Here is a 27,228-nt window from a genome sequence, read left to right on the forward strand (position 1 = left end):
ATAATTGGTTTGCCCTGGTGCTCAAAAAAGAAATCCTGTGGAGACATGTTAGACCTGTACTGGCTAAACAAGTTTTTAGCAGTTGTGAAATTCATTATGCATACCCCAAGTTCCTCTCTGTCCTGTAGGTAAAGGATCTCTTCTTAATCACTGTGGGCATGAAGAATGCTAACTGTACGCCCATATTCAGAGCTCATGGGCTTAGTTCACAGTTGAAATTTCACATTTTCACTTTACCCTCTTGTCTATCTCCATTTGCATTCTACCCATAGTTTGCTCAAAGTCCATGGCAGCACTTTTTGCATACCCAAGGCTGAAGGATTTATGGCTTTATCTCTTCTTGTACAGTTATCTAATGGAAGCATGTCCGTAGGAGTTTCAGAAAGCCTTCAGTTATTCTTTTCATTGCCTTCTTTCCTGCGCATATCCTTGGACCTTCAGAATTCATACTTTTCTCAGCTGTGCAGACTTTAATGGGTGCATTTAAGGATACTTTGGTCTGCAAAGTGTCCATATCTCAGAGCAATGAATCAGAGATTTCCCAAAGTCTTACCTGATGGTTAGAATGTTACTGAAATCCTTTTGTTCTATATGAACCTCTGTGTTAAATATTTGCTGTGCAAGACTGCACATGAAGAGGATTTGGTGACATCTGCGAAGCCCTTAGAACAAAGACAATCTGTCAAAGCAAAGAATTCCCCCAATTCCAAGAGGTACAAGACAAACCAAATGAGTAAGATGGAGGTCAGTCCACAGAGGTATACAGATAGTGAACCAAAATTCCATAGTCTACTTTTTAAAATGGTGCCTAAGAGTCAATACAGCAAGACTGAATATCTTCTACCACAAGGAGATCACTGACAACCCTAATTAAAGTGGTCTGTAAGCACAGTATGGATCTAAAACAGGCCATTTTGGATCAAGGAGATCATGAGAAATTAATCAAGAATTCAACTGAATGAAAAAAAAACTTCTATATACCCTTAACAAGACAAAGAAGCTTAGAGGGTGGACAGTAATTTGTGAAGTCACAAGGATCTAAAGACAGTCTCTTCAAAACAAGGAAACTTGTTTTAAATAAGCTATAAAACATCTCTTCTTGTAGAAGTTTGAACAGTCTGAAAACAAATGTGGCTCACGACGTCCAGACAAGATATTGATAGCCTGACTGGCCCAGGATCCAGTCCACAGTGCATTGGACATAAAGCTGAAATCAATATCATGGTCTTCTTACAATCAAAGCAGTTAACATTAGACCATAAAAAATTTAAGGGTTCCTCACCCACTGGTGGCATTCAGCTGATTCAACTGCGGAAAATGCTTTCCAACTGTACATGCATTGCACTCTGACAGGAGCTGGTTAAATAGATAAGAAAGATCACAATGTGTTTTTCTCAGATGGCAGAATTGAGGGAAGTCCAAAACTGAAGTGGTTCAGAAAGTGGTCCCTGCATAAAACTGGATCCAGCTTCAGAATGGACAAAATCACTTCTAAGGAAAGCACTAAATCCAGTGTTTGTACATTAAAATGAGTGGTGTTGAAAAACTACTGAATAAGTCCTTTCATGGTAAAACTCATTGATGAGTTCTGAAATTTCTTCATCACTCAAAAGCTTAAAATCAAAATTAGCCAACAGCTATAATCTGCGAGAATCAGAATGAGGAAATCCATGAATTTTGTAGAAATGTTTTTGCATAGCATGGTGTAGGGTTTGACAAGAAGAAATCCAAAATCTACATTCACACAGCTAGTTAGTAGACTATTCAGCTTCAAAACTAGATCTAATACCAACAGTTATTTCCCTGCTAATGTAATCCTTCATATGACAAGGAGGCCAAGAGGTGCAGCAGTAGACAAAGAGATGAGGACCATAATTCTAATCTAGTCAGTTCTCTGTTATAAAGGCTAGGTCAACTTGACAACATATCCGAGATAATTATGGATTTGTTAGCAGCTCAGTCAGGCACTACCTAACAGTGACCAAGGAAAAAATACAAACTGTAGGCCCTGTTGAGAAGCTAGTGGTGGAAAACTGTCTCACTGGACAAGTTATCATAAGAAAAACATTCATCCTAGGACAGCTCTTACTCATATAGGTCCACTGTGAACTGCGACAGACAAATTCCCATGTGAAACCTCACACCCAAGCAAGTTGCTTATGAGCTTACCAACTCGCGACAATGGAAGGCTTTTACTGAAGGACAGCAGCGAATGTGAAAAGGATGGAGGACAGATGGATATTCCTTGACACAGACCTATTTCATTCAGGACAGTGAAATTAAAAAAAGTTGTCCATCCAGACAGCAGGGCCTGAAAAAAGAAGAGTGAAAAAACAGACCAAGCAAATAACTATGGCACAGACAGCCCAGTCTTAGAATTAATGTCAAAAAAGAAGAAAACAATACTCTGAACAGATGAGGGTATGTATGGGACTGAACAACAAAATCTGAAATAATTTATTGATCTCAAATAAACAAAGTGCATGGCACATTAAAGTAACAAAGTAAAAAATAAACCATTACAGTTGCTCAGAAAAATGACCAGTACTTTAGAGAAAGGCTGGCACTACCTAACCTAACCCATGCACAAAGTAGCACAAAAAACAGGGTGAAAACCCCTGTTGTAGAGTACTCCTATTAGGTGAACATCTCTGGTTATGGTGACTGCATCCATATAATTGTACTATGTTCAGCACTAGTTACTTTGCTAATTTTCTCCAGTAAATTCCAACCCCCTTGTCTATTTTCTATACCTCACAAATAAATGGCAGATTACCAAGCAATAAGAAGGTACACAACCTAAGACCTACAGCATGCCTTTTCATACAGCATAGGCAAAGCCAGCCTTACCCCTAGAGAAAATGTTCTGCAGTGTTCTTTAAACATCTTTACTAAATCACAACTGCGAAAGTGACAAAGGTATACATGCATTAAAGGAAGTGAAAACAAGCCATAGTGATATCGCCCATTGTTTCCATACAGTGTACATTTTCTTTTAAACAGTCTTTTACTCCAGCATTATATAAATTGCTGAATTCCAAGCTTCCTGTAATTTGTCCCTCTAGTTCATTTAGATGCAAAATGGCAGTCAGGCTCGCATGTGCTCAGTATTTACACACACTTGTGCAAGCCCTTGGATAGCTTCTTAAAGAGACATACACACATTGATCTACATCCTCCCTCTTAAAAAGATTGCCCTTAATCAAAATTACATTGCAATTAAACATGCATCAATGTAGACTTTAAAACAAACGCAATGTTCATGTCCAAGTTGCAGTGTATCTATAACATGGTCTGGAGATGCGACCAGCTCTCGTAACATAGTAGTCAGGACTGGGTTTAGTAACAGGGAGAGTCTTCGGTGAGCAACTTGTATCAGGACCTTCGGGTCTCATCACAAGAACAGGGAATATTCTCCGGAACTTCTTCTGGAACTGGAACACTGGACAATTCACTCTGAGATAGAGAGTCTTTCTCACAGGCTATGTGTTGTGGCATAGGATCAGACACCAGTATTAAATGTTTCCAAATCCACCTAAAGTCTACTCCTTTGCGATTCCACAATGTACAGTCTCAGCTTTGGGCAAATATTCTTCACGACTCCAATCCGATCATAACCTTTGGACATTTGCATCCTTACCACTTCTCCTCCTTGTAATGGATTGAGCAGTTTACTGGTCTTATCGTAACAGGACTTCTGGATTAGACGCTTCTTCAACAGATTGGTTTTCACTGACCTGTCATTCTTGACATATAGAACCACCAACTGACTCCTGATTGGTAATGTGGTTATGGTTTATCTCGATAGAAGTCTCTGGGTAGGTGAACCAAGATGTTTATCACAAGGAATGTTTCTAAGATTCAAAAGTTTCAAGAAAACATCACTATTGTCTCATTTCAACTTCTCTAGTAACTGTTTTGCACTTTGAACTGCACGTTCTGCCAAGCCATTTGACTGCAGATACTATGGGCTACTCGTGACATGAGTAAAGTCCCACTCTTTGGCAAATCTTTTGAGCTGTTGACTTGTAAACTGTGTACCATTGTCAGAAATAACTTTGTGTGGACTACCATGGACTGCAAAATGATGCTTCATCTTAGTAATAACAGCACTGGATCCTAGATTGGGAAGTAGATCAATCCCGAACCAATTAGTATAAGAGTCTACTAACACCAAATAATGTTGACCATTCCACTTGAAAATGTCGGTGGCTACTGTCAACCAAGGTAGCTCAGGAATCTGGTTTAGCTGAAGTGGTTCATTCTGTTGATGTGGCTTTGCACTATTACACACACAAAAAGATGAAAGTACTGTCTCAATATCTTGTGACATAGAAGGCCAGAATACTAGTCCTCTCACCCTTCTTTTGGTAGAGTCTGCTCCTGGGTAACCTCGATGTAAGATAGTAATGTATTCTTGTTGCAAAGACATTGGAACAGTAACTTTAGGACCTTTCATGACAATACCATTGTCTGACAAAATCTCATCTCTGTATGGAAAATAAGGCTGCACTTCTGGAGGTAAACTAGATTGCTTTTGACAGTCATCCTTCTTTGGTAAAGTGGTTAAGCTTCTGTAAAACTGGATCTGTGGCTGTATGATCTCTCAGCTCATCAAGACGAGTGGAAGAAAAATTTCTCACCTCCATGATTTCAAAATCAAAGTCCTCATTCTCGTGCAGTTCAGTGGTGTTTCTGGGCGATCTGGATAATGTAACAGCAAGGGAAAGAAGTTTGCCTTTCTTGTAGACAAGACTGAAGTGATACTTTTGCAATCTCAACATCATGCGTTGCAATCTGTCTGGAGCTGTATGCATAGGCTTTCTCAAAATAGTGACTAGAGGTCGGTGGTCTGTTTCGATCTGGACAGGGCTACCTTAAACACAATTATGGGATTTGGAACATGCAAACACAATTGTCAAAAGCTTTTTCTCTATTTGAGCATACTGCATTTCACCTTGGGCAAGAGTTCTGGATGCATAAGCAGCAGGCTGACCCTCTTGTAGAATGACTGCACCAAGACCAAATTTTGAAGCATCACATGAAAGAGTAACTGGCTTGTGAATGTCATAGTATCTGAGAGTAGGTGGACTGGCAATTCCCTGTTTCAGGACATCAAATGCTCTCTGGTGGTGTTCTAACCATGACCAGGATACATCTTTACATGTCAGCTCTCTGAGTGGTGCTGATATTTGACTCCGGTCTGGAATGAACTTGGCTAGGTAGTTGACCATGTCAAGAAAATGTTGCAGGGCTTGATCACTGTCTGGAGCTGGCATCTCAAGAATGGCTGTTTACTTAGAAGGGTCTGGTCATAAGCCTGAACTGGTAAATAAATGACAAACATAAGTGACTTCTCGTAGCCTGAATTTGCATTTGTAAGGATTGAGCTTAAGATTTATTTGGTGTGCCCTTTCCAGAAGTTTTCTGAAGTTTCTGTCATGCTCTTCTTCACTGTTTATCTCCTACTAGTATGCCGTCAACTATAATAGCACAAGGATACCCAGAAAAATTTGCTCCATTGCACACTGAAAGACTTCACTTGCAGAATTTATTCCAAATGGCATTCTCAGAAATCTGTACCTTCAAAACGGAGTGCTGAAAGTGGTGAGTAACGAAGATTTCTTGTCAAGCAAAATTTGCCAGAATGAACTCTTTGCATCTAAGATAGAAACAGCAGTGGCATTTGGCATAAGAGCAGCGACTTCTTTGACTGTACGCATTGGATGATGAGGTCTTTTCAGTGCTTTATTCAAATCTCATGGATCAATACATATTCTGATGTCATCTGAGCTTTTCTTATGCGCTACTACCATGGAAGATACCCACTCAGTCAGTTCATTTACTAGACAAATCACACCTTGTTGCACCATTTTATCTAGTTTGGCTTTGACTCTGGTCTGCATGCCTATTGGAACTTTCTAGGCTGGCCTGATAACTGGGCTGACATCTGGGTCTAACTTCGTGGAGTACACAGCTGGAAACTTACCTGGTTTGTCTTCGAAGGATCATCATAGGTAGAAAAAAATGTACTGGGTGAAATTAGAATATTGGTCTTCTAAGCTAACATGGTGGACTTCCTTGTTAAATGAAAGCAGTCCCATTTTCAAACTCTGAGCCTAATAATGACTGGACGTGCCTCTTGACCGCACAAAATAAGTCATAGCTTCTCCCAGCAGAATAACATGAAAGCATCACTGAGCCTTCCGTTTGAATCTGTTCACCACCGTAAGAAGCAAGCTTCACACACTTTGCCAAATCAAGCCTTTTACCAACACATACTGTAGCAAATGTTTCTGCAGACATAGCACTGCACTTTGAGCCATTATCAACTTTGAGGTCTATGGATTTTCCATTAATCTGAACAGTACAAAATACTTCATTCTTGGCCTATAAATCTACTGCATTGACTGTTTCACAGAGCACTGCCACACCACCAACGTGAAAGGTAGGGTTGCAGCTTTCTAACCGATCAACTCATTTCTTAAAATGTTCCCTTTTAATAAAAGAATGTGTGGCTTTTGATTTACAGAACCTTTTGAAATTATTCCACTTACTACATTTGTGGCATTGTTGACCAAAACCTAAGCATTTCTCTCTCTTAGATTCATGATTGCCACCACAATTATGAGAGTTGGCAAAGAAATTGGGTGTTGGCCCTTGCTTTGAGTTTGCTAACTCACTCTTATGCTTCACTGAGGCTGTGCGAACTCTGGAACTTGCTAGAAAGCTCTGAGGTTTACCTATGAGTGTTGCAGGCCATGTGCTTGGGCCTGTTTCTTTTAGCTACTAGCATGCTAGCTAGCAACGTGAGCTTTAGAAGTTAGTAGAAATATACCCTTCTCATTTGTAAGCATATTTGTGTGCTTTTCTGTGAGCTCATATATCTGACAAATCTCAATGGCCTTATTCAAAGTTAAATCACTGTCACGAAACAAAATCTTTCTCACAGCATCATTTGTAATACTGCACACAAGTCTGTCCTTTATCAACTCATCCCTTAAATCACTAAATTTTAGCCTTATTTCTCAAGTCAGTTGCATATGCTGCAAAAGTTTCATCAGGCTTTTGATCCCTTGCGTAAAATAAGCGCATATGCATTGTAAGGTTTGTCTGGGGGTTACACATTTCTTTAAATTTACATTTTAAGCACTGAGGGTCCTCCTTTGACACAGCCGGTACAGTAATATGATGGTTTTCCTCCTGTCCATCAAAGATAGCAGGTGCATACACAAATGAATGTTCCCTTTCAATGGCTTCTGACTCAGCTAAATTAAGTAGCCTTTGTACAGTCATCTTTATCAGAAAATGCAGCCTGTATGAAAATGTCAGACTTTTGCTCAAACACACTTCACTTTTCTGCAATATTATCATCAAACACAAGTGGACTTAATTTTCAAAATCCATCCGCCGTGCCAACAAAGTATGTGTGTTTTTGCATACACTGAAAATATGGCCTGTGTGTGTGTGTGTGTGTGTGTGTGTGTGTGTGTGTGTGTGTGTGTGTGTGTGTGTGTGTAGATATATATATATATATATATATATATATATATCTATATATATATATATATATATATATATATATATATATATATATATATATATACTGCCTCTCTGCAGCTTGCAATAACATCAAATGCATAATAAACTCTAAAATACTGTACTTTGTGAAATATGCTCTGAAATAGCTGTATTTGCAAAACGACTTTACTGTAACACTGCACAAACGTGAGCACTTTATACACTTCTGATAACTCAGCTTTAATCAATACGAAAAATACGTACTTCGTTAAAAATGTTGTTGTTTCCCTTTAATTCATTTTATTTGTTTTATGCAATTCAGACTTTATTTCAAACATTTTCGATAGTAATTTGAATATTTTTATCAGTAATGGACATTTCAACTTATTTTAATATAATTTAGAGCGTTCTATATGCTTCATTTCATATTTTGCGAATAAGAAATAGTTTGAGCAAGTTTTAACATCTGAAATTCGTTTCCGACCTGTTTTTGCGAGTTATATGTAGCAGGGATGGTCCACTTCTCTATATTCCACCAGTACTAACTAGATGCCTCTCAAATTCAAAGTGGAGAAACTGGAGTTCTTTCTGGCCACAAGTCATTTCAACCATGCCTATTCTGACACCATGTCAGTCTTCCCTCTAACACAGATGACAAGCAGGCAGGGTAGTTCGTTTAGATGCTTTATTATACAGAAACACATCGGGATGGATAGCAGCATCATTAAATATAAACAAATTTATTGACAGGCAGACCTTACATACATACATGCTTACATCTCAATAGCTTACTACAAATGGCAGTCAGGCTCGCACATGCTCAGTATTTATACACTTGTGGAAACCCTTGGATAGCTTCTCGAATAGACATACACACACTGATTTACACTTTCCTTAAACCTCACTCCTCCTCCTCCTGAACATTATTCTGCATGTATTACTCACACAAATCCTGTTTATTCCTATTTAATTTGCTCCTTTCCCTTTCTAAGATACCAGCTCCAGTTCTTTTATCTCCCGTACAATATTCAGTACTTCAGGTACAGCTGGTTTAGATTTTGATTTCCATTTTCTAGTAACTGATGTTTTGACAGCCAATACTACTGAACTTAGTAAGGCCTCACTATTCCTAGGCAATTCATATTCTGTGTCATAGTTCAAACGAATCATTTCCTTAGTTACTACCATTTGCTCTGCTAACATTTCTGACAAACTGGGGTGAGTTTTTAAAATCTGACAACTTGTTACACTGACAAAATACATGTTCCCAAATTATCGCTTTCTTTTCCATTGTCATCTCCAGCCAGTCTGCTTGGGATATAAACATATAACATAGTTATGTAAAAGCTTCCAAGGAAAAATACTAAACTACCTGAACAATGTTGCATACCTGAGAGCTATACCGATGTCCTCTCATTGTTCCCTTGCAAATTGCCTTTCCAGTTTCTCTTCCCAATCTTTTCTAACCTCTTCTGATTGATTCTTATAATTATCATACAATATTTTATATGTTCTACTAATTATTCCATTTTTAAAAGTAGTTTATGTTCTAGACTCAACTAAAAAGTCTACTACAGCCTATACGCTGATATCAATTCCTGGTAGGGAAGTCTCTAACTTACAGTCCAAAGTTATTCTTTGCCTCATTCCACTCTAGTTATTTTTTCACAATACATAGGTTCCTCTGATAATTTTCTCCAGTAAATTCAACCCCTTGCTTATTTTCTAATCTTCTAATTGCAGTCACCTCTATTGGCAAAATATTCTTTCTCCATTCTCGTGTTGGCTTAGTTCTTAAAATATCACTTTATGAACAAACATAACATTTGGTGCAGTTGTTGCTATTTTCCTTAAGGACTTGCATCCAAAATCCTACTCTGTCCTTATTAATAGACCCCCCCCCCATCATCACCATCTCTTTCCACTCTGATTTATAACCATCTGCTTGTATTATGTATATGAGACTTAACTGCATCGATCTAAAGTATCCCTTCAAATCAGGTAGTCCTAAACCAACTTATTGCATGGGGAAAATTTAGTTATCCCACATAACTCTTGTCCTCTTCCCCTTCCAAACAAATTCCTCTTTATAAATTATCATTCATAATGTCTCCTCTAGTTGATAAAAATATGCCTGACCTGTGTATAAAACTAAATGGACTAAAAACATTTTCATTGCTTGCATCTTGCTATCCATATTCATAATCAATTTTTGTACATCTTTTATTTAGTCTCTTCCACATATCCTGAGCTGCCATAACATAATTTTACTCCATATACAAATATTTATGTCCCCATAAGTATGGGTATTGCTGAAGCAGTTTATGGGTGGGTACATAGTTTACTGCTATTGCCTTTGTTTTGTCTTCATTAATGTTATATCCTAAAATTACATGAAATGGTCTCAACATTTTTTCTGCAACAGCAAAATGTCCTATTTTGGACTTTTCAAGTATAAAATAGTATAATCTGCAAATAAAGCTAACTTTTCTTAATTACCATTCAATTTATATCAATGAATTTGTAAATCCCTTTTTTCTTTCCAATGGCTATAAATATAAAACAAGTAACAAAAGGGGAAATAGGATACACCTTGCCTTTTTTTCTGTACAGTCACAGCTTAACAGAGAGGATCTCTCTAACTTTCATTCTGGCCTCTGACACTTTATATATCCTCTTAATTAACCTTATTATTCTAGCAGAGAATGCAAATGCTACCATTGTCCTATTCAAGAAATCTCAGCTGACTCATTCAAATGCTTTCTCTGCATCAAGACCCACAAACAAAAGCAGAGTTTTCTTTCATTTTGCTTTCCTGTGGAAAATCATTGTTCTCTTACTGTTACCAAATGTTTGTTTCCCCCTTCCACAAAACCAGCTACGGTAAGAAGAAAGGGGCAGCCACCCTGAGCACAAGGTGTTAGGGGGAGTGTAATCAACACATGACATTTTGTCAGTAGTGCACAAGTGTAGTAAGGCACTGATTGCCATACTGGCACTGGAAATGAATTCTGATACTGCTTCAAGATTGAAACACTTGCTTTGTACGAAGTGTGAGGTCTAAGTTACAAAAATGTAGCAAGCAATTTGCTAAAGATTTTTTTTTTGCGCTTTTCACTTGGACACAAGAGCCACAGGATTGGAGAACAGACCTTAATTTTTGTTGGATGGTGGGTGTAGAGTCAGAGAAAGGAGAATTGTTTTGCTCCTCAACTCAACATATACTTGAAGGGGTGCTAGATCAGGCAGTGGCACCAGATGAGCAAGCTATGACTCTGACACTGATCCATATCTACCAATTTTGGCAGCATTTTTGGCATTCTCTTAGCTAATATAGACATAAACATAAACATTTTATAATGATTTAAAATAAAAATGAGTCTATATGAAGCGGAGTCTGAAGAGTTTTTACACTCTCTGGTTATACAGCCACTAGAGCTTTCTTCCAAGTTGATGAACCCCCCCCCCACACACACACACACACACACACATGCACACACTTTTCAGGCTGGAATATTTTGAGAAGGTGTGAATAGATGTCCAACAGCATCTTTAAAGATGTTTTCATCCGAGACATTCTTGAAGGCTGCACCGACAGCACCTGCTGTTCTGGACTTTCTACTAATATGGCCAGCAAGAGGCTTCCAACACAGGCATTTTGACAAACTCTGTATGGATATTGATCTGCCGCTTTCCAGATCAGACTGTCTAAGGTCTATGGTTTCCTTAATATAATATCCAAGTTTTCTGTGAACATCCTTAGCATGCAACGATTCTCAATCCTTTCTTCTGTGGATTCATGTGAAAAACTGGGAGCTGAAGAGACTGATTCAGAAAAGGTTCTGAGATCACCATAGATATGAAAGAGGGATTTGTTCTGATAAGACTACATTTCAGAGATTGTAAAGGCTGATCTGATAGCTAATAAGAAAAGAGACTTCCAGGATAAGAACTAGAGAGGAGCAAAACTGTCATTCTCAAGGGACGTAAAGTTAAGTTTTTCAATGCCAAGTTCAAATTTCAGAGATCAGAGATAGGCCTGTTTGATGGCCTCAGGTGTACAGTGTGCTACACTGGAACAAACTGTTGGTCTAAAGCAAGTATGCTAAAAATGCTGACATACTTCAAAAGATGAGTAGACAAGGCCTTGGTCAGACAGCTAAGAAAAGTACTCCAGCACTCGAGAACAGATAACAGTGCTGGATCTAGATGCTTTTAACTGCACTTCACTGAAAATCTGTTCTTCTTTAGTAGGTACTAGCCTTTCTAACTTCCTGTAATAATCAGACCACATGAGGTATAACAAGTTATTGTGTGGTAATAAGCGAAACTCTACCAGTCATCATGAAGTTGGAGCATCTCATGGTCACACTGTGTTGGGTTAGCAGGGTGCAGTGCACTTGTAGGGTCACTGGATCCTCCCCAGACATGTGAACAAGGTGAGTGGACCAAAAAATACTTGGAAGTTTGGTGTTATGAGGACAAATCTTGCTTTTTTTCTTTCTTTATTTTAGCAATGTCATGAAGCAATTGGAGGAAATATTTACAGAAGTCCCTTAGCCCAGCATATTTAAAAATGGTTAGTTGCCCTGGCTGCTAAGGATGAATTTCAGAATACGAATTTCCATTTGCTGGTTCTCTGGTGATACAAACAAGTCTGTTGCTGGTGCACACAATCTCTGTGATACTGAGGAATAAACTACTACATGTCATACTCGTTTTCAGGTTTCATAGTTATCTCCTTAGCTGGTCTGCTCCAGAATTGTGGTTGCTTGAAATGTGGAATGTCCAGTCTAATTTGCTGATAAATCAACACATTTTATTTCTATGAGCCCTGATAGCATGAATCACGTTAGGTGAAAGCCCCTTTCAGTAAATTGAAAGAAAGCTTTTTTTGGAGTGGGGCAAGCTTCCTTGAAACCCACGTGGTGGGGGAACCATCCAAACACCCCTAAGTATATATAGCAATGCTATGGCTGTACAATAGCTTGAGAAAAAGTGCAGACTTAGTTTGCTGAAAGGCACTTTCAGTCAATTTGTCTCACAGTACTGGGTCTCAGAAAACAGTAATTAGGTTTTCCCCAAGCAGATGGTCAGAACACAAAGATTTAGTGTTAGCTTGAGTGGTTGTCCAGCTTGATGATGTACCACACCACTGTTGTAATATGTGTCACCACCTGAAAGGTCTATTGATTGACTGCTGACTTTAAGGCCTGGAGGGCATAATTACTGCATCATCTCTTTCGTATTAAGATCCCTGGACTGCCTGCCCTACACTTGCTTGTGAACTGTTTGAGTCCCCAAGCATCCTCTGAAGCACCTATGGTCAGTTTCTGACTCTGTTCTGATAAGGTGAAGGGAAGGCCAGCCTAGGATGTGGCTGCATGAGTAATCCACCAGACTAGTTTCTTCCTAAAGGAGGGATTTAAGGGAAACTCTTTGCTTTAAGGACTAAAATGTCTTTGTTCTAAGAGCTTCTCAGACATCACTGCATCCTCCTCATGTGCAGTCTTGCATGGCAAATCTTTTAACAACTTTAACTGTCTTGGAATTCACCTTCTTTCAGCAGTTTGCTGGAGTGTGCAGTTCTGGAGTACTTTTTGTTGGCTTCATTCCTAATTATTGTATACATGCTTCCATTTAAGAGTGTTATTCGGAGCTAATGTCAAACTTTACTGCCTTTTAAAACTCTCTCTCCCCCACCTTTGAATCCATGATGCAAAGCTAAGGAAAGTTAAATCATCTAAAGATTAAGGAGTTGCTGGTGCATGCTTGGGTAGCACCCTCATGAGCTGTCTATCTTTCTTCATTATCCATCAGTGGATCGTTCATCTTAAACTTATGTCTTAAGGAGTAAAATTGTGAAATCTTGACATTGTTCTTAATAAGCTGACAAGTGACAAGTAAGGATCAAGTTTTGATACTTGTGCATTTGTCATACTTTCTTCTCACCATGATTATTGTAACTCTGTATATCTTGGTCCACCAGATTTTGTTCTTGATCATGTGCTGCAGGTTCAAAAGTGTATAACCAGGTTTCTGAGTGGATTTCCCATTTTGGACACATAACCCCAGGCCTGTGTGAGTTATTTTAGCTCACTGGTGCAACAGGGTCCACATAGACGATCTTGAAGCTGATATGTGAAGCTGTTCAAGATTAGGACTCAGCCTGACTGCAGGAGTTGTTATTACCCTGTGTTGTGATGCACTTCTTACATCCTCCAGAAGAGTGACTACACATTTGAGACCATTGGTAGGCATTAATTTGCCTACCTGGACCTGGTACTGTGCAACTTCCTACCTTTTCAGTTAACTCTGATGCCTCTTTTAGGTCATCCTTGAAATATTTTTATTCAGATGAATACTTCATTTCAGAGCAGAGTTCTTCTCAGTCTTACACATCTCTTCTTGGGAGCCTATCTGTTAATCATTGTATATAGTATTGTGTTGTACATAATCTGATTCACATGTATATGTTTAATTTAAGAGCTATTTAGTCAATCATTTTACTCTTATATTATTGCTGTTTTATGGTATATGCATTTATACATTTTAATGGTGTTTATTATTGTCCAATGCTTGAGCTCAAGCACTTAAATCTAAACCTAAATTGTCCTACTTTATAGGGGCTGGCTACCGTGTTACAACCAAGCATGCTTAGGTAGTTGTATTGTTGGAGTCTTTGTCCTGCCTGGTGGATAGTGTTGTTTAACTGTGCGAGTGTCATGTTTGTGTGGTCCGAGGTCTGTTTATGTGATGGGGTACTACTGATCCTTTTTCTACCATTTCTTCCACAGTGTTTCTTTCTTTTTTTAATGCTTATATCTGCTAGGTGAGGATAGAATATCCAGGCACATTTTAGTGGCTCCATATTCCAAAAAACAAAAATGAATAGCGTTGAGGTTGCCATTTCCATTACAGATTAGTTTCTAGATGATGTATGCTGTATGCTAGGCAGCTTCCACCTAATCTACATTCTAATCTTCCAATTACTTTAGCTACTGCTCTTTGGAATTGTTCTGGAGCTGCTAAAATTCCAAAAGACCATCATAAAATCTGTATCTAACTAGAGAGTACCGGATTTACACACTTTGGAAGTAGAATTTAGCATTAAGTATAGCTGTGCCAGCTTCTTCAGCTTTTGAAGTGAATAATGATTTCCTTTTAATCCATCTGTTTAAGTTTTGAGGTTCTATACATATGCTCATCTTATCCTGCTTCGCAACTGTTGCTGTGCTGTTTACCTATTCATCTGGCTCTGTTTGCTTAACAGTAACTCTTCTGATTTCATGTACTTCATTTCCTGTTCAACACAACTTCAGAATAAAACTGGAACTTTTCTTGCAGCACATGTAATTGATATTGCCTCATAATTAATAGTAAAATGATGCTGTCGTAACAGACATCATCCACCACCACCATCCTTTCATTGTGTACAGCATAAAAGTCCCTTTTTCCTCATTTTCTGCATGGGTCAGGGATGTTGCATCAACTTTCACCTTCTTCTTCTTTTGGCTTTTCCCGGTTAGGGGTCGCCACAGCGGATCACATGTCCTCTCATGATTGGCAGTGGAGTTTTACGGTGTCGAGTTGCCAGCCCGGCGCCCAACCTACCACAGAAGGCACACACATGCACTCACACCTAGGGCCAATTTAGAGTGTCCAATCCACCCACAGCATGTCTTTGGGATGTGGAAGGAAACCGGAGCAGCCGGAGGAAGCCCACACAACCACAGGGAGGACATGCAGACTGCACACAGAAGGCAGCCCAGCCAAGGATCGAACCAGGGAACCTCTTGCTGTGAGGCGACAAGGCTAACCACTGCACCACCATGGCCACCCGTTGCATCAACTTTCACCACTTATCTGGATTCAGTGCCACATTCCTACTTTTTTCAGCAATTATGTCTGACTGTGACAGGCTTTCTTTCATGCAGCTCATCTATCTCTTGACTAGACATCCTTGTTTCTACTCCCCTTCTTCCTAGCTGTTCAATACCTTCTTCACCAAATCATCTCCTGCTTTCCTGCACATGTGACTGAACCACCATAATCTGTTTTATTTGACCTTCTTTGCAGTTGAGGCTACTTTGGCTTCTGCGCTGATGTCCTCATTTCTGTACCTGTCCCTCAGTGAACATCATACCACCCATGTCATGTGCTTCATCTCCACTACCTCCACTACCTCAAACCTGTATAGCTTTTGCATTCACTGACAAGGTTTTGTGCCATACAGAAGAACTGGATGCACCACTGGTTTGTACTCCTTGCTTTTCAGCTTCTTTGACATTCTTTTGTCTCATACTACACCTTTTCCTTTGCCACTTGGCTACTGCACCTCAGATTCTAAATTTAGCTTCCTCATTCAGACTTTTCTTCTTGAACATCTCTCTGCCAGGTACTTGAAGCTACTAACCTTCTCCACTGTTTTCCATTCTATCTCCCTTGACAGCTTCTTGTGATTTGCTGTCATGACCATTGTCTTGTCTGTTCTAAGGTTCATCCAGTTGTTCTTTCAGTTTGGAATTCCAGTCAGTTATCATTTGTTGAAGTTTTTGTTCAGAATCTACTTAGTAGTAGCATATTGTCACATACTGCAGCTTTGTTGATCTGTCTCCGCTGACCTGTTTGCTAATGTAGTTAGTCACAAGTATGAAAAGCAGTAGACTTAAAGCTGAACAGTGATGTGCATCCACTTCCACTGGCAATACTTCTGTGTGTCCGAACACTGTTGCACTTACATAATTGGTTCCTTGTACATAGCCCACACTAATTCTACCAATGTTAATGGGACTTCAGATGATTGTAGAACTGACAGAATCAGCTTTCATGTGACCTTGTCGTATGCTTTCTCAAAGTGTAAGAAATTCCAGTCAGACTCTTTCCTCATTTCCAGCGTATGCTTGACTAACTGTTTCATTGTAAAAATCAGGTCAATTGTGCTGCATCCTAATTTGAATTTTAACTCCTTATCACCCATTTTACTTTCTACAACTCTGCATATTTGATTACCAACCACCATGCCCAACATTTCCATGCAGTGTGACAGAATTTTGATACCTCTCTATTGCCCACAGTGGTGATAGTTCCCTTTGTTCTTTTACACTAGCACTATAATGCTTATTTTCCAGTCATCTGTCCTGACTTGCCAAACATCTTGATCATATCTGTTGTGATTTCATCTGAGCTTGCTGACCTCACTGGCATCATTTTCCTTAGTGCTGTTCATACTGTTTCTAGAGTTGGTTCTTCAATAAATAAGGCAGGATATCTTTGTAGGATTTCATCACTAATTTGATGTGCACTTTCATTATTTGGTGAATTACTTATGACAGCAACTCTTGTTATTTGTTAGCCATATCATTTAAATATGCTGATCTGTTCACTGCTAACCGACCAGTTATGTAAGGCATCTCAGGGTGCTACAGGAATACATGAGCTGCCCTTGTGCCTGTTTTGCAAATTTGGACTCAATGCATCTTCAGTACTGTCAGATTTAAATTTCTGACTTGCCGTTATTTGTAGTACCAAGTATAGTAATGTATGAACCACTCAGCAACTACACTGCTAGAATCCTTTTAATCATATAGGATCATAGGAAGTTACTATGGTATTGGCCATGAGGCCCTTATAAGCCTAACCAAGGGTTTACCCCATGCATAGACAAATCAGCACCCAATGGCCCTGTCCAGCAGGGACACGGGTGGAATCCCAGGGATGTATTTTCTATTTCCCATCCAGTTATCCAGATTGGACTTAAAAAGGGGTAAAGAGGTACTCTGCTTGCCGTGGAGAGGGAGTTTTTATTCCATAGATGGGGGAGTCTCTGGGACACACATCTGTCCCGTCAACAAGTCCTACTGATGTCACAAACCAAGTTGAGGCCACGTGTGCAGGTTACTTGAGTGGAGCTTGACTTGCGGATATGCAGCAGTCCCATCAAGGCGGGGTCTGAGATCGCCTTGTATGTCAGATAGAGGTCACCTCTGAGGAGTCTGTATGAAACAGAGTAGAGGCGTAGGCCTTTTAGCCTACCTGTGTATGGTAGATTTTTGAGGCCCTGGATTCTCCTGGTGAGGAACCTGTGTGGTCACCAGCTGCTGCATGTGCTTTGCGAGGTACATGCCGAATGGGGCGTTGTACTCAATAATGGGCTTTATAAGGGAAGAATAGAGGAATGTTATGACCTCCTTGTCCCTGGATGAGATACCCTTACTTATGAGGTGGGCCATGTAGAAAGCTTTCTGTACAGTGGAAGCAACATAGTGGTCAAAAGTCAGACTGCTATCAATCTGAGTGCCCAAATCCCTCACAACTGAATGCATGCTTAGAACATTGTTATTAATGTGATAATTTGTGGGAACATCTCTGTCTCCAAAGGGGATGGTGACGCATTTTTTTGTATTCAGCTTGAGGCCATGTTTCTGGCACCAGTCATTTGTTTGGGTGAGACCCTCTTGGAGGATGTACACGTCATTAGTGGAATTGATGACAGCTCCCTACTTGCAATCATCTGCAAGCTTGGTCAGCCATAGCCCACTTGCTTTGGCCTGTACCTTAGAAAAGTATATTCCAAATAACAGATGGCCCAAGACCGAACCCTGGGGTATGCCACTCAATACAGGTCTACTGCTAGAGGTGGCTTCCCCTATTTTGACTAGGTGGGTTCTATCTGTGAGCCAGTTGGCTACTCATCTGGTAACATATGGATTGATGCCTAGTTGAGAGAGTTTATCTTTTATGTATAACCCAGTATACTGCTTTTTCTCAGTACATTTTCAAAGATTCTGTTCATGACATCAATTCATATTTTTTTTTGCTTTATTACTGACAATCAAGCCGGATTTTTCTCAAAGGCTTGAGTTTATTCCCTGAAAATATAAAGAGTGCATGGATAATTGTACAAATTATTAAACATGTCCAGTACATTGACAGGTTCAGATAGTGTGTTGCAATCCATTTTACCTCGGTATTAAAGTTAAATGCAAACTGATTAGATCTATCGGCCAGAGATCAATGACATTGGTCCTACCAGATGTGTGTAATAAGGTCTGCCTCCCATAATTTAGGAAAGTGATACAAGCAAAAGGAATTCTTGAACACAGCTATAAGAGAGATGTGGATTGAGATTTTGGCTGCATTGGTAATACAGGAGCTATTATAAATCCTAAGAAGTGTAAGAGGAGTAAAAAGGAAAAAAAATGTTTAGACTGTTACCACAAGCGCTTCCATGAAGCAGATTTTTATACAGATGGAATCTATGTCTTGAAGGACAGTGCTGTTTTAAGAGAGGGTACATGTTTAAGTAAGCTTAAACAAAGATTTACAGATGATTTTGAGAGTTATCAATTATGTAAATTTAAATAGGTAGGATGATAAATTGTTGCTTAAAGGAAATGCAAGAATTTTAAGGATAAAATGTAACAGATATCTGTGTATGGTACAGTGTTCTTTGGTTTTACTTTGTTACCCTCAACCTGAGTTTGATTAGTGGTTCTAGCACTCATTTGGTTAGCCCGTGTCTGCATGGGCTTTTGTCAGGGCACTGTGATTTCCTACTGCATCCCAAAGATGTATTGCTTAAGTCATGTTAAAAATGTAATTAAAAAATGACTCCTAGGTTCGTACTGCAGTATTTATCTTCATGCATGTCTCTTTTGGAATAGCCTTTGGCTCACCAACCTAGTTAATAAAATATAATAAACTAAAAACAAATCCATATTTGGTCAAGCTTTTTTCATCTGTTTCTGAGAGCATTGAGAACTACTACTGTGAGATTTAACAAAGTATTGGAATTATTTTAGAAGATAGTAATCAAACTCTTAAAAGCAAATGCACATTTATTCATTTTTGCACTAAAAAAACTTGAGACAGAGTGAAAGGTCTGTAAATCATAAGAAGCAAGGATTTTGAGTAAAAACGAGAGTATGAATATGGTGATTCTTAAAACACAATAAATTGGTTGTGTGACAGCATTTACTGTGGTAATACCAAGAAAGGGTATTGTTCCTCGTTCCTAGTTATGTGTCATTGATAAGAAACAAATTTCCAGAAGTACAAAAGTTTAGATGTCATCTAGCGATAGACAATAAATTGTTTCCAGGAGTGGTAGGACATTAGCCGAGTTAAATGCCTAAGGCTTCCCAGTTTATATTCTCTGTGCTACAGATGAGTTTGGTTTGGGATGCATTAGCAGTATTGCAGTGCATGTTCTGCTTGTAACTGCTGTTCACATGTTTGGAGAGAGTTTGTTAGAGTTTATGCTGCCCATTAGGACTCACATGGCTAGCTCCAATTTGATTGGTTTATGTTTAGGACTGATATGGTGAACAAGACAAGATAAATAAGTTCTTTAAACCGTACCTTGCCTGTATATTCTTTTCCTCAGATAATGTAAGTAGATTGCTAATTTTCAACATGCATTGTAGTAAACTGCAAATGACTGTGTTAATAAAGAACTGTGTTGTCAGTGTTGTACCAGTCAAAACATAAAAATAGTAAAATGGCAGCAGCAGATCATTAAAAGTTAGCATGAGCTTTCTTGTCCTGGAGGTTTCACAAATCTGATGTCAGCTAGGGGGGGCTTGACAAAGCTTAACCTAAATGCATTTTATATGCAGTAAAATGTGCTTAATCATTTACTGCTATTTTACTGTTTTATTTTTATTTTAATACCAATTGGAGAAGGGATGGAGCGGTAGGACTGAAGGCAAAGTGGGCCAGGGAAGGGCCAGTGGGGTACAAAATAGTCTTGTTGTCTCAGGCACCAAACTCTCTGGATACAGCACTACAAGAATCCTTTGATTTCTTGTGTAAAATAAATCTTAACATATGATAAATTCTTCTTTGGCTTAGAATAAGCCTGAAGTGTGTTGTTCAAGAAAGATGCTGTCTTTCTCTTCTTCCTAAATACTAAATGTGTTTAATACCTTATGTACTGTACTTCCTTGCCTGTAAGATGAACTAACACTATACATTAGATTTATTTATGTGTTTTCATTAAGTACACTCGCAGTGAGATGCAACTTGGACATTTGAATTCAGAGTTTTTCTGTAGCTCATCTGCAACACATTACTAATGCTTGCTAACCCTACACGTTACCATAGAAAAACCTTTTCTGTAACACTACTAGCACACAACCCAATTGCATACCTCATATAATGCACAACATTGCAGTTTTCCCCTTACTTAGCCATACCCCTAACCATAACCCAAAGCATTTGCACAAATACTTCCACTCCCTAATGCTGTAACTTTATGTATATCCAAAAGTTGCAGCATTAACAAGCTACCACATGTATTAACACAGAAGCATAACACCATATCTATCCTCTTACCTGGTTCCTACTCTAACCATAACCCACAAACACTTCACACACACATACATACACACTGGTACTTTAATGTCAAAACTTTCAATATATCCAAAGGGTTTGGTATTAACATGCGTAACCAGCATTCATCTTTCACAATCCATCTTCATGTTTTCAACATCTCCAGAGCTTGACCAAACATGCACTTGACTTAAAAAAAAATCACACTCTGTCAACCAGATCAGCATATGAGTGAGGGTTTGTAGGACACCCAGTCGAATGGACACACTGCTGACACCTGTTTGGTCGACACCATTTGATCAATGCAGACAGATGGTTGACAGATGTGCACGCTCAATAACCCCAGGTTTGGGGAATGTTCCTTTTCCCTGGATATTGTGTGATCTCTGAGTATATATAATTAGGGGGTTTGGGGGGGAATTGCCTCCTTCAAAAAATACTTGCAGTTGGTTTAGTCCACTTTTGGGTAATTCTCGGAGCATGCAGAATGTGTAGATATTTGTTCATTTGATGTTTTGATGTTGCTGTCCTGGGTGTTTGCATTGTATACATTTGATCAGGTGATGACACTCATAGATCCATAACTACACATATATGCGCGCACTAATGTCCTAGTACAGTATAGGTTTCCTTTGTTCTTCTAGATTTACAGGTATATGCTACCTCTCAACCTCTTAATGCAAAAAATCTGTACAAAGCTTGACAAAATGGGGGTACAAATAGGGACATATTTTAAATATTGTACTTATAAATTTAGAAAGTTGCTAGAGTGACAGGGTTTGTTTTAATATACATTTTCTGACAGATTTGAATTCTGAAACTCAAATGTATGTCATTATTTAGTAATTACAATCTTGAGATCATCCCAGTGATTTGCCGGGAAAATAGAGGAACAGGCCAAAGATGTGAGCCAAAAATCTGAACATTCTGCAGAAATCTATACAGTTGAGACTTGGAGGCAACCTGGATGGTGCACGGAGTAGATGCACACTCTATGCAGCATGTGACATCATGGAATGTGGCCCCAAGCATGGGAACTTCAGAGATAATTGACAGGAAAGGAGTATGATCTCATTTTCAGACTCGTGAAAGTTTCCATAATAAATCATATGATACTGTAAGAAGTTACTTGTTAAGGGATATTGTCACCACTGGATCCTTTTCTTTTATAATACGTGCTGTGCCTCCGTATACACATGTAGTTATTGTGGTCTTTTCTGTTTTAATTAACTTGGTATTTTTTGCTTGGCACGTAGATGTCTTCAATAGTCTGTTCCATCTGTAAGATGTTCCTGCTACATCACAGCAGCTGTGACACTCCATACTGCTTTTGTAAGTAGTGTTGTGACATGTGTACATACAGTTTGCACACTTGCACTGCACTGTTTCTCTTTTGACCTGGAACAATGTGTATTGCTATAGTTGCATCTTTGAGTGTTTTGCTAGTGTTTCTTAGATTTACACTTGGTGAGTCACTTGTTAAATTTAATCCCAAGTGAGTAGTTACATTTTATCAGCCCCCTTGTTTTCCTATTAATGCATTGGCAGTACCATGACATTATGTCATAGAATTAATTGAAAACGGACAGCAGTACCACTGATAATGGTATTGTTTATAACTTTCTTGCTGAATGTTATGTTGAATAAAGTCAGCATCGATGTTTTCTTTTTGAGGATTATTCTAAAAAGGTTAACTGGTAGTGATGGAAAATTTCTTGAGTCTTATGCTATTTAATTTATTGATTTATTGCTTTTTAGGTCAGTGAAGGAAATGAGGTTACTGGCAGCTTGACATCATTCAGTTTCCCAAATACAGGAGCCACTGCAGCAGATATGTCTGAAGATGTACAGAAGAAGATGTGTAAGTTGCCTTCCTTGTTGGTACATTACACAGAACAATTTTCTGAGTAAGTTTACGCAGCAGTGCATAGCTACTTGGAGCACGTGTTGTTATAAGTCACAGGTGCTGGTTATGGCATTACTGTTAGAAAAGAAGTACTGTAGTAGCAAAATAATGCCTCATTTTCACCCTGTTCCTATCTCCTCATGTTGAAGGATTAGAAATAAAAATAGATATATTGTTTCATATTTGTATCTCACTAAACAATGACAGCATTTTTAAAAGAAGCCACTAAGCACTATGTTCTAATCTATTTAGCATTTAAGATGGAAACAAAACAATGAAGGTACTGTTGCAGTTGTACTTAGAACCCAACCAGAAAGACTGTGGCGAAGTAAATGTACAATGACATTTGTAAATCATAAGATAACTCTCCTTTAATGTTTCTGTTCCGTGACAGGCTTATGATTATACTGTCATACAAAGGGGGTTCAGGTTAATTCTGGATAGTGAGCCTGCTAGCTGTTGGTAGAGAAAAAAAATCAGATTAGTTTTTGGGGGATAGTTTACACATCCTTATCTCCAGACAGTAGGCCAATTCATTGATTAAGTGGTGGAGAGCTTTGATGGTTTGTGCACCTGGTGAAATTTTGAAAAGTTTCCATAGACTGTCCAACAGTGCCCTAAAATTTGGTAGGCATGCAAATTAGGCTCATCTGCAGTGCTGTCAATATTTGAACCAGAGAAGCAGCTGCCATCATAGTAAAAAAGGCATGTGTAGCTTAAGATTCATGTTCCTGCATGATGTTGAATGGCAGCTTCGGTACCCTTGGAAAAAGATCTTTTGATTCAACTCTTTCACTAGACCTATCCAGCAGACTTGGAAGAAATAGAAGAAACATTGTAAACAGGTACTTTGCCCTTCATTTCCAAAATCCAGTAGAAATCGTCCTGCTAAACAATGGCTGTTATTTCAGGAAACAGTTTAGGATGGAGCGGTTAAAGCTGAAAAAGGACTTTGAAGCAGCCATTATAGCAGAGGCTGGGGATGTGGGTCCCCCTAGTCAAAAAGACCTTCATAGTTTTACTTTGCCTTCCTCAACACATACAGAAAGACTGTTTGGCTTGACTACATCTGTGGGTAATTCCAGTTTTGTATATGTCCTCCTTGTAGATACTTCTTTCTCTTCCTCACCTTCTAGGAGGGGGGAGTGCTTTCGATACAAAGAAATGTTGTTTGACCTTATCCCGATTCTCCAGTTAAGAAAAGTAACTGCAGTAGGATAGAATTGTCCCTTTTTGGGAATGCTTTAACATGCTGCAGGGCAGCATTCTGTAGCGATCCTTATTGTGAAGCAGATACTTTAGTCAGCAGCCAAAGACTATTTCTTATCAGAGCAGGGAGCAGGCTTAACCCAAGGCTTTTCCTGATGCCCATAATGTTTGGCTATTGGATACCTATCCAGGCTAAATTCCTATGAGTAAATCATTTCAAGATGCTAACCTCTGCCGTCTCTTTTACATAATTTTTTGTAGGAGGGCTCTTTTGGTAACTCTGAATGGGAAGGATGTAAATACTATATATCTCTCCAAAAGAGCACTGATGATTTGTTAGATTTAACGCACATACAGAGCACTTTGAATTCAGCGCTTTGACATTTAGGCTTTCTGTACTCCTAGGGTACTCATCAAATGCTTAGCTTTATCAGTATCTGGTTGGCTGCCTCCTTCATGGTAGGCTCCAGGAATAAGGTTACCAGAACCCTGGATTACACAAACCACTGCCTTGACTGGCTTGGATATCACCCTCAACCAGCAGAAGTTCATCCTGGCCACCAGGAAGTTTTTTTTCCAGGGCATTATTAAACATCTTACAAAACAGACTGCATCTCCTACAGACAGTCTAGATACTTCATTCTAAGGAAGAACCACATGGTCATCAAGAGTCTTCCTAAAGGTATTAGGCTACCTGTCTCTTCCCTTCCTTGTAGTGTGTCTTGCAGAGCTCTACATTAGGAGAATTCACTGGTACTTATTGAACCTATGGGAGCAATACCTTCACCCTTTGGACTGAGTTCTAGTCTCTGATCACCTTTCTCTAGGAAAGAGTTCAGATAGTAGGTACACCAATTGCAGACCTAACATGCCCAGAAATGCCATTTGAAGGACGGCATAGTTCTGAGTCCTTGACCCATGGATGCCTTGTCCTTTGCTATGGGAGCTCAAAAGAACCTCCACCTGAAAGTCCAAGGTAGGTGAGAACAGCAGATCACAGCCAAGTTTATTGATGTCGGATGTGTTATTTGTGATGTGTGCAGTACATATCATCACATTTAGCTGTAAGCTTGTGCGGTCCTGATGCTCATAAGATATCAATGTAATGTGGTACATCAGCAAGCAACAAGGACCTACTTCTGTCAAAATTTGCAGACTAGTTATGATAGTGTGGGACCTTTTTATAAAACATGAGTTTCATCTTTGGTTCTCCTTCATCTCTTCTGCCTACATCTTCTTGGCATTTTAAAGGAGCACATCTGTCCTTTGCTACCATGAAAGGAATTTGGACTCTGACATCTTCCCCAGACTTACCCATCCATGGGTAAGGACTTTGAGCAGGGACCATGAATATGGATTTTCGTATGTTGTCTCAAACTGTTAGAGCAAGAAAGTTTACTGCACTTTACCCATGCAAGAGGTTGGAGTAATGGATGCATTCTCAATCAAGTGAGGCAGAGAATTGCTTTACACATTCCTCCTTTCTTCCTGTTATGGTGATTTCTGGTAAAGTTAAGGCAAGAAAAGTTAAACCTTATAGGCAAACCTCAAAATCTCTCTCTGGCCAAGACAACTCTAGCTGGTACAGCTGATCAAGGAAGAACCCATGCATCTACCAATATCCTCTATGAGGGTGGGTGGGGGTGGGAGGAATGATTCTGCTTAATCCAGACCTTAAGCACTTCAGATTAGCAGACTAAAGAACAGAATTTTGATTATTCCCTCTCTGGGGCAACTTTTTCATTGAAGTGTTGTGTTTTACATAAAGCCAGGAAAACCCATTGCCTGGAAGTCTTACTGTAAAATTGGAAGAGTTTCTTAATTTCATGTGGGGACCACGGTGTAGTGCATACAGCCTTCTCTGTCTACGAGATGTTAATTTTTCTAACAAGGCTTTTCTACTGGCTTGCACCTCATTTAGAGTTTTTTTTAGCTGTTGCAGCTTATCTTCTCCTCTGACCTGCATCACTACTGTAAAGCAGTTTTTAAACGGAGTACTCTGAGACCCCATTAGAAAGGTTAGCTCTTCTACCATCTGAGACAGCTAACACATCACTCAAGGATTTCTTGGTGGTCTTTTCTTCAACAAGGACAATATAAAAATGACTAAATGTTATATTCAAAGGTCCTTATGCTGCTTTCAGTGAGGTTAATGTTTCACTTAGAACTAGCTCTTCTTTAATTCTAGGTAATGGTGACAGAGTTTACCCTGAGCTAGTCTGTCCATTTGCTAGCATTTTACCCAAGACCACATAAAATCTGAAGAAGTTCATTATGTAGCATTCCTACATGTTGCTTAGGTATAAAGCTGTACAGGCATTTTCCTCTTGCTTTTTTTTGATAAAGAGCAATCCAACTGCTTTTTAGTAATCAGCTGCAAGATTTTTCTGAGAAGGAGATTTTTTTCTTTCTTTTCTCATTTTCTGGCTGATTTTCACTTACTTTCTCCAAATTCCTTCCTCGCTGTCATCCATGTAATGTAATTACCAGTCAGTAACTGAATTTTACCCATATAGATAACTTTTATGTAAAATAAGATGGTCTCTCTATGAGTCAGTGGGGTTCCTCTCATCTCCTTAAAATTTGCTGTGGTTTCATCTCCGCCTCAACTAAAATGGAATGGAGTCATAGACAGCAGCAAAGACACTAGGATGTGCCTATCAGGGGGAAAAGCTGTGCAGACCAACCACTTTAGACATTAACTGTGTTGCTCAGTATCCTCTAGATAGGAGAACATGACCACAAACTGAGTACCATGTCAGGACTACCACTTGATGTAAAATTGGTTGTAGGTAATGTGGTCATGTTGATTAATGTCTCCAAAGAAGAACATTGGTATTTAATGATGATAAATAGGTTGAGGACCCAGCCTACTCCAACTTACGCCAGAGACCTATGCAAATGGTGGGAGGATGTTTCTGTTAGCTAGTATGTGCCCAAAATAAAGATCAGCAGCCCTGAATTAATAGGCTACTGGGTGGCTGATGTCCAGTTACCCAGCTTGGGTTATCTGGGATAGGATAGTTCTATTGAGGGAAAGATGTATGTGAAACCAATCAACCTGCCAAAATTGAATTAAGAATCACTGCATTGAATATTGGTTCTCCAAGAGGATGTAGCTTGGATGTAGATGACATAGTATTATGGAGGAGACTGGACATGTTATGTATCCAGGAAGTAAGGTGAAAGAGCAGTGCAGCAAATCCACTTTGCTTGGGATCCAGGCTGTCCTACTTAGTGGGTGGACAGACTAGTAA

At 39.1% G+C, this 27,228-nt stretch overlaps 1 protein-coding gene across 8 annotated transcripts in view; it reads left to right on the forward strand.

The window, feature by feature from the left end:
- MPDZ (multiple PDZ domain crumbs cell polarity complex component) overlaps positions 1-27,228 on the forward strand; it is a 3,829,210-nt gene that overhangs the window by 3,508,535 nt on the left and 293,447 nt on the right. For all 8 annotated transcript variants that reach the window (XM_044061234.1, XM_044061239.1, XM_044061240.1 and 5 more), the window contains one exon: positions 22,615-22,717. In XM_044061234.1, coding sequence (XP_043917169.1) covers positions 22,615-22,717 — 103 coding nt within the window. The remainder of the gene's footprint in view (positions 1-22,614; positions 22,718-27,228) is intronic.

The sequence above is a fragment of the Protopterus annectens genome, chromosome 2.part0 (assembly GCF_019279795.1).
Source record: "Protopterus annectens isolate FY-2018-M chromosome 2.part0, PAN1.0, whole genome shotgun sequence".
In the NCBI taxonomy this organism is placed as follows: Eukaryota; Metazoa; Chordata; order Ceratodontiformes; family Protopteridae; genus Protopterus; species Protopterus annectens.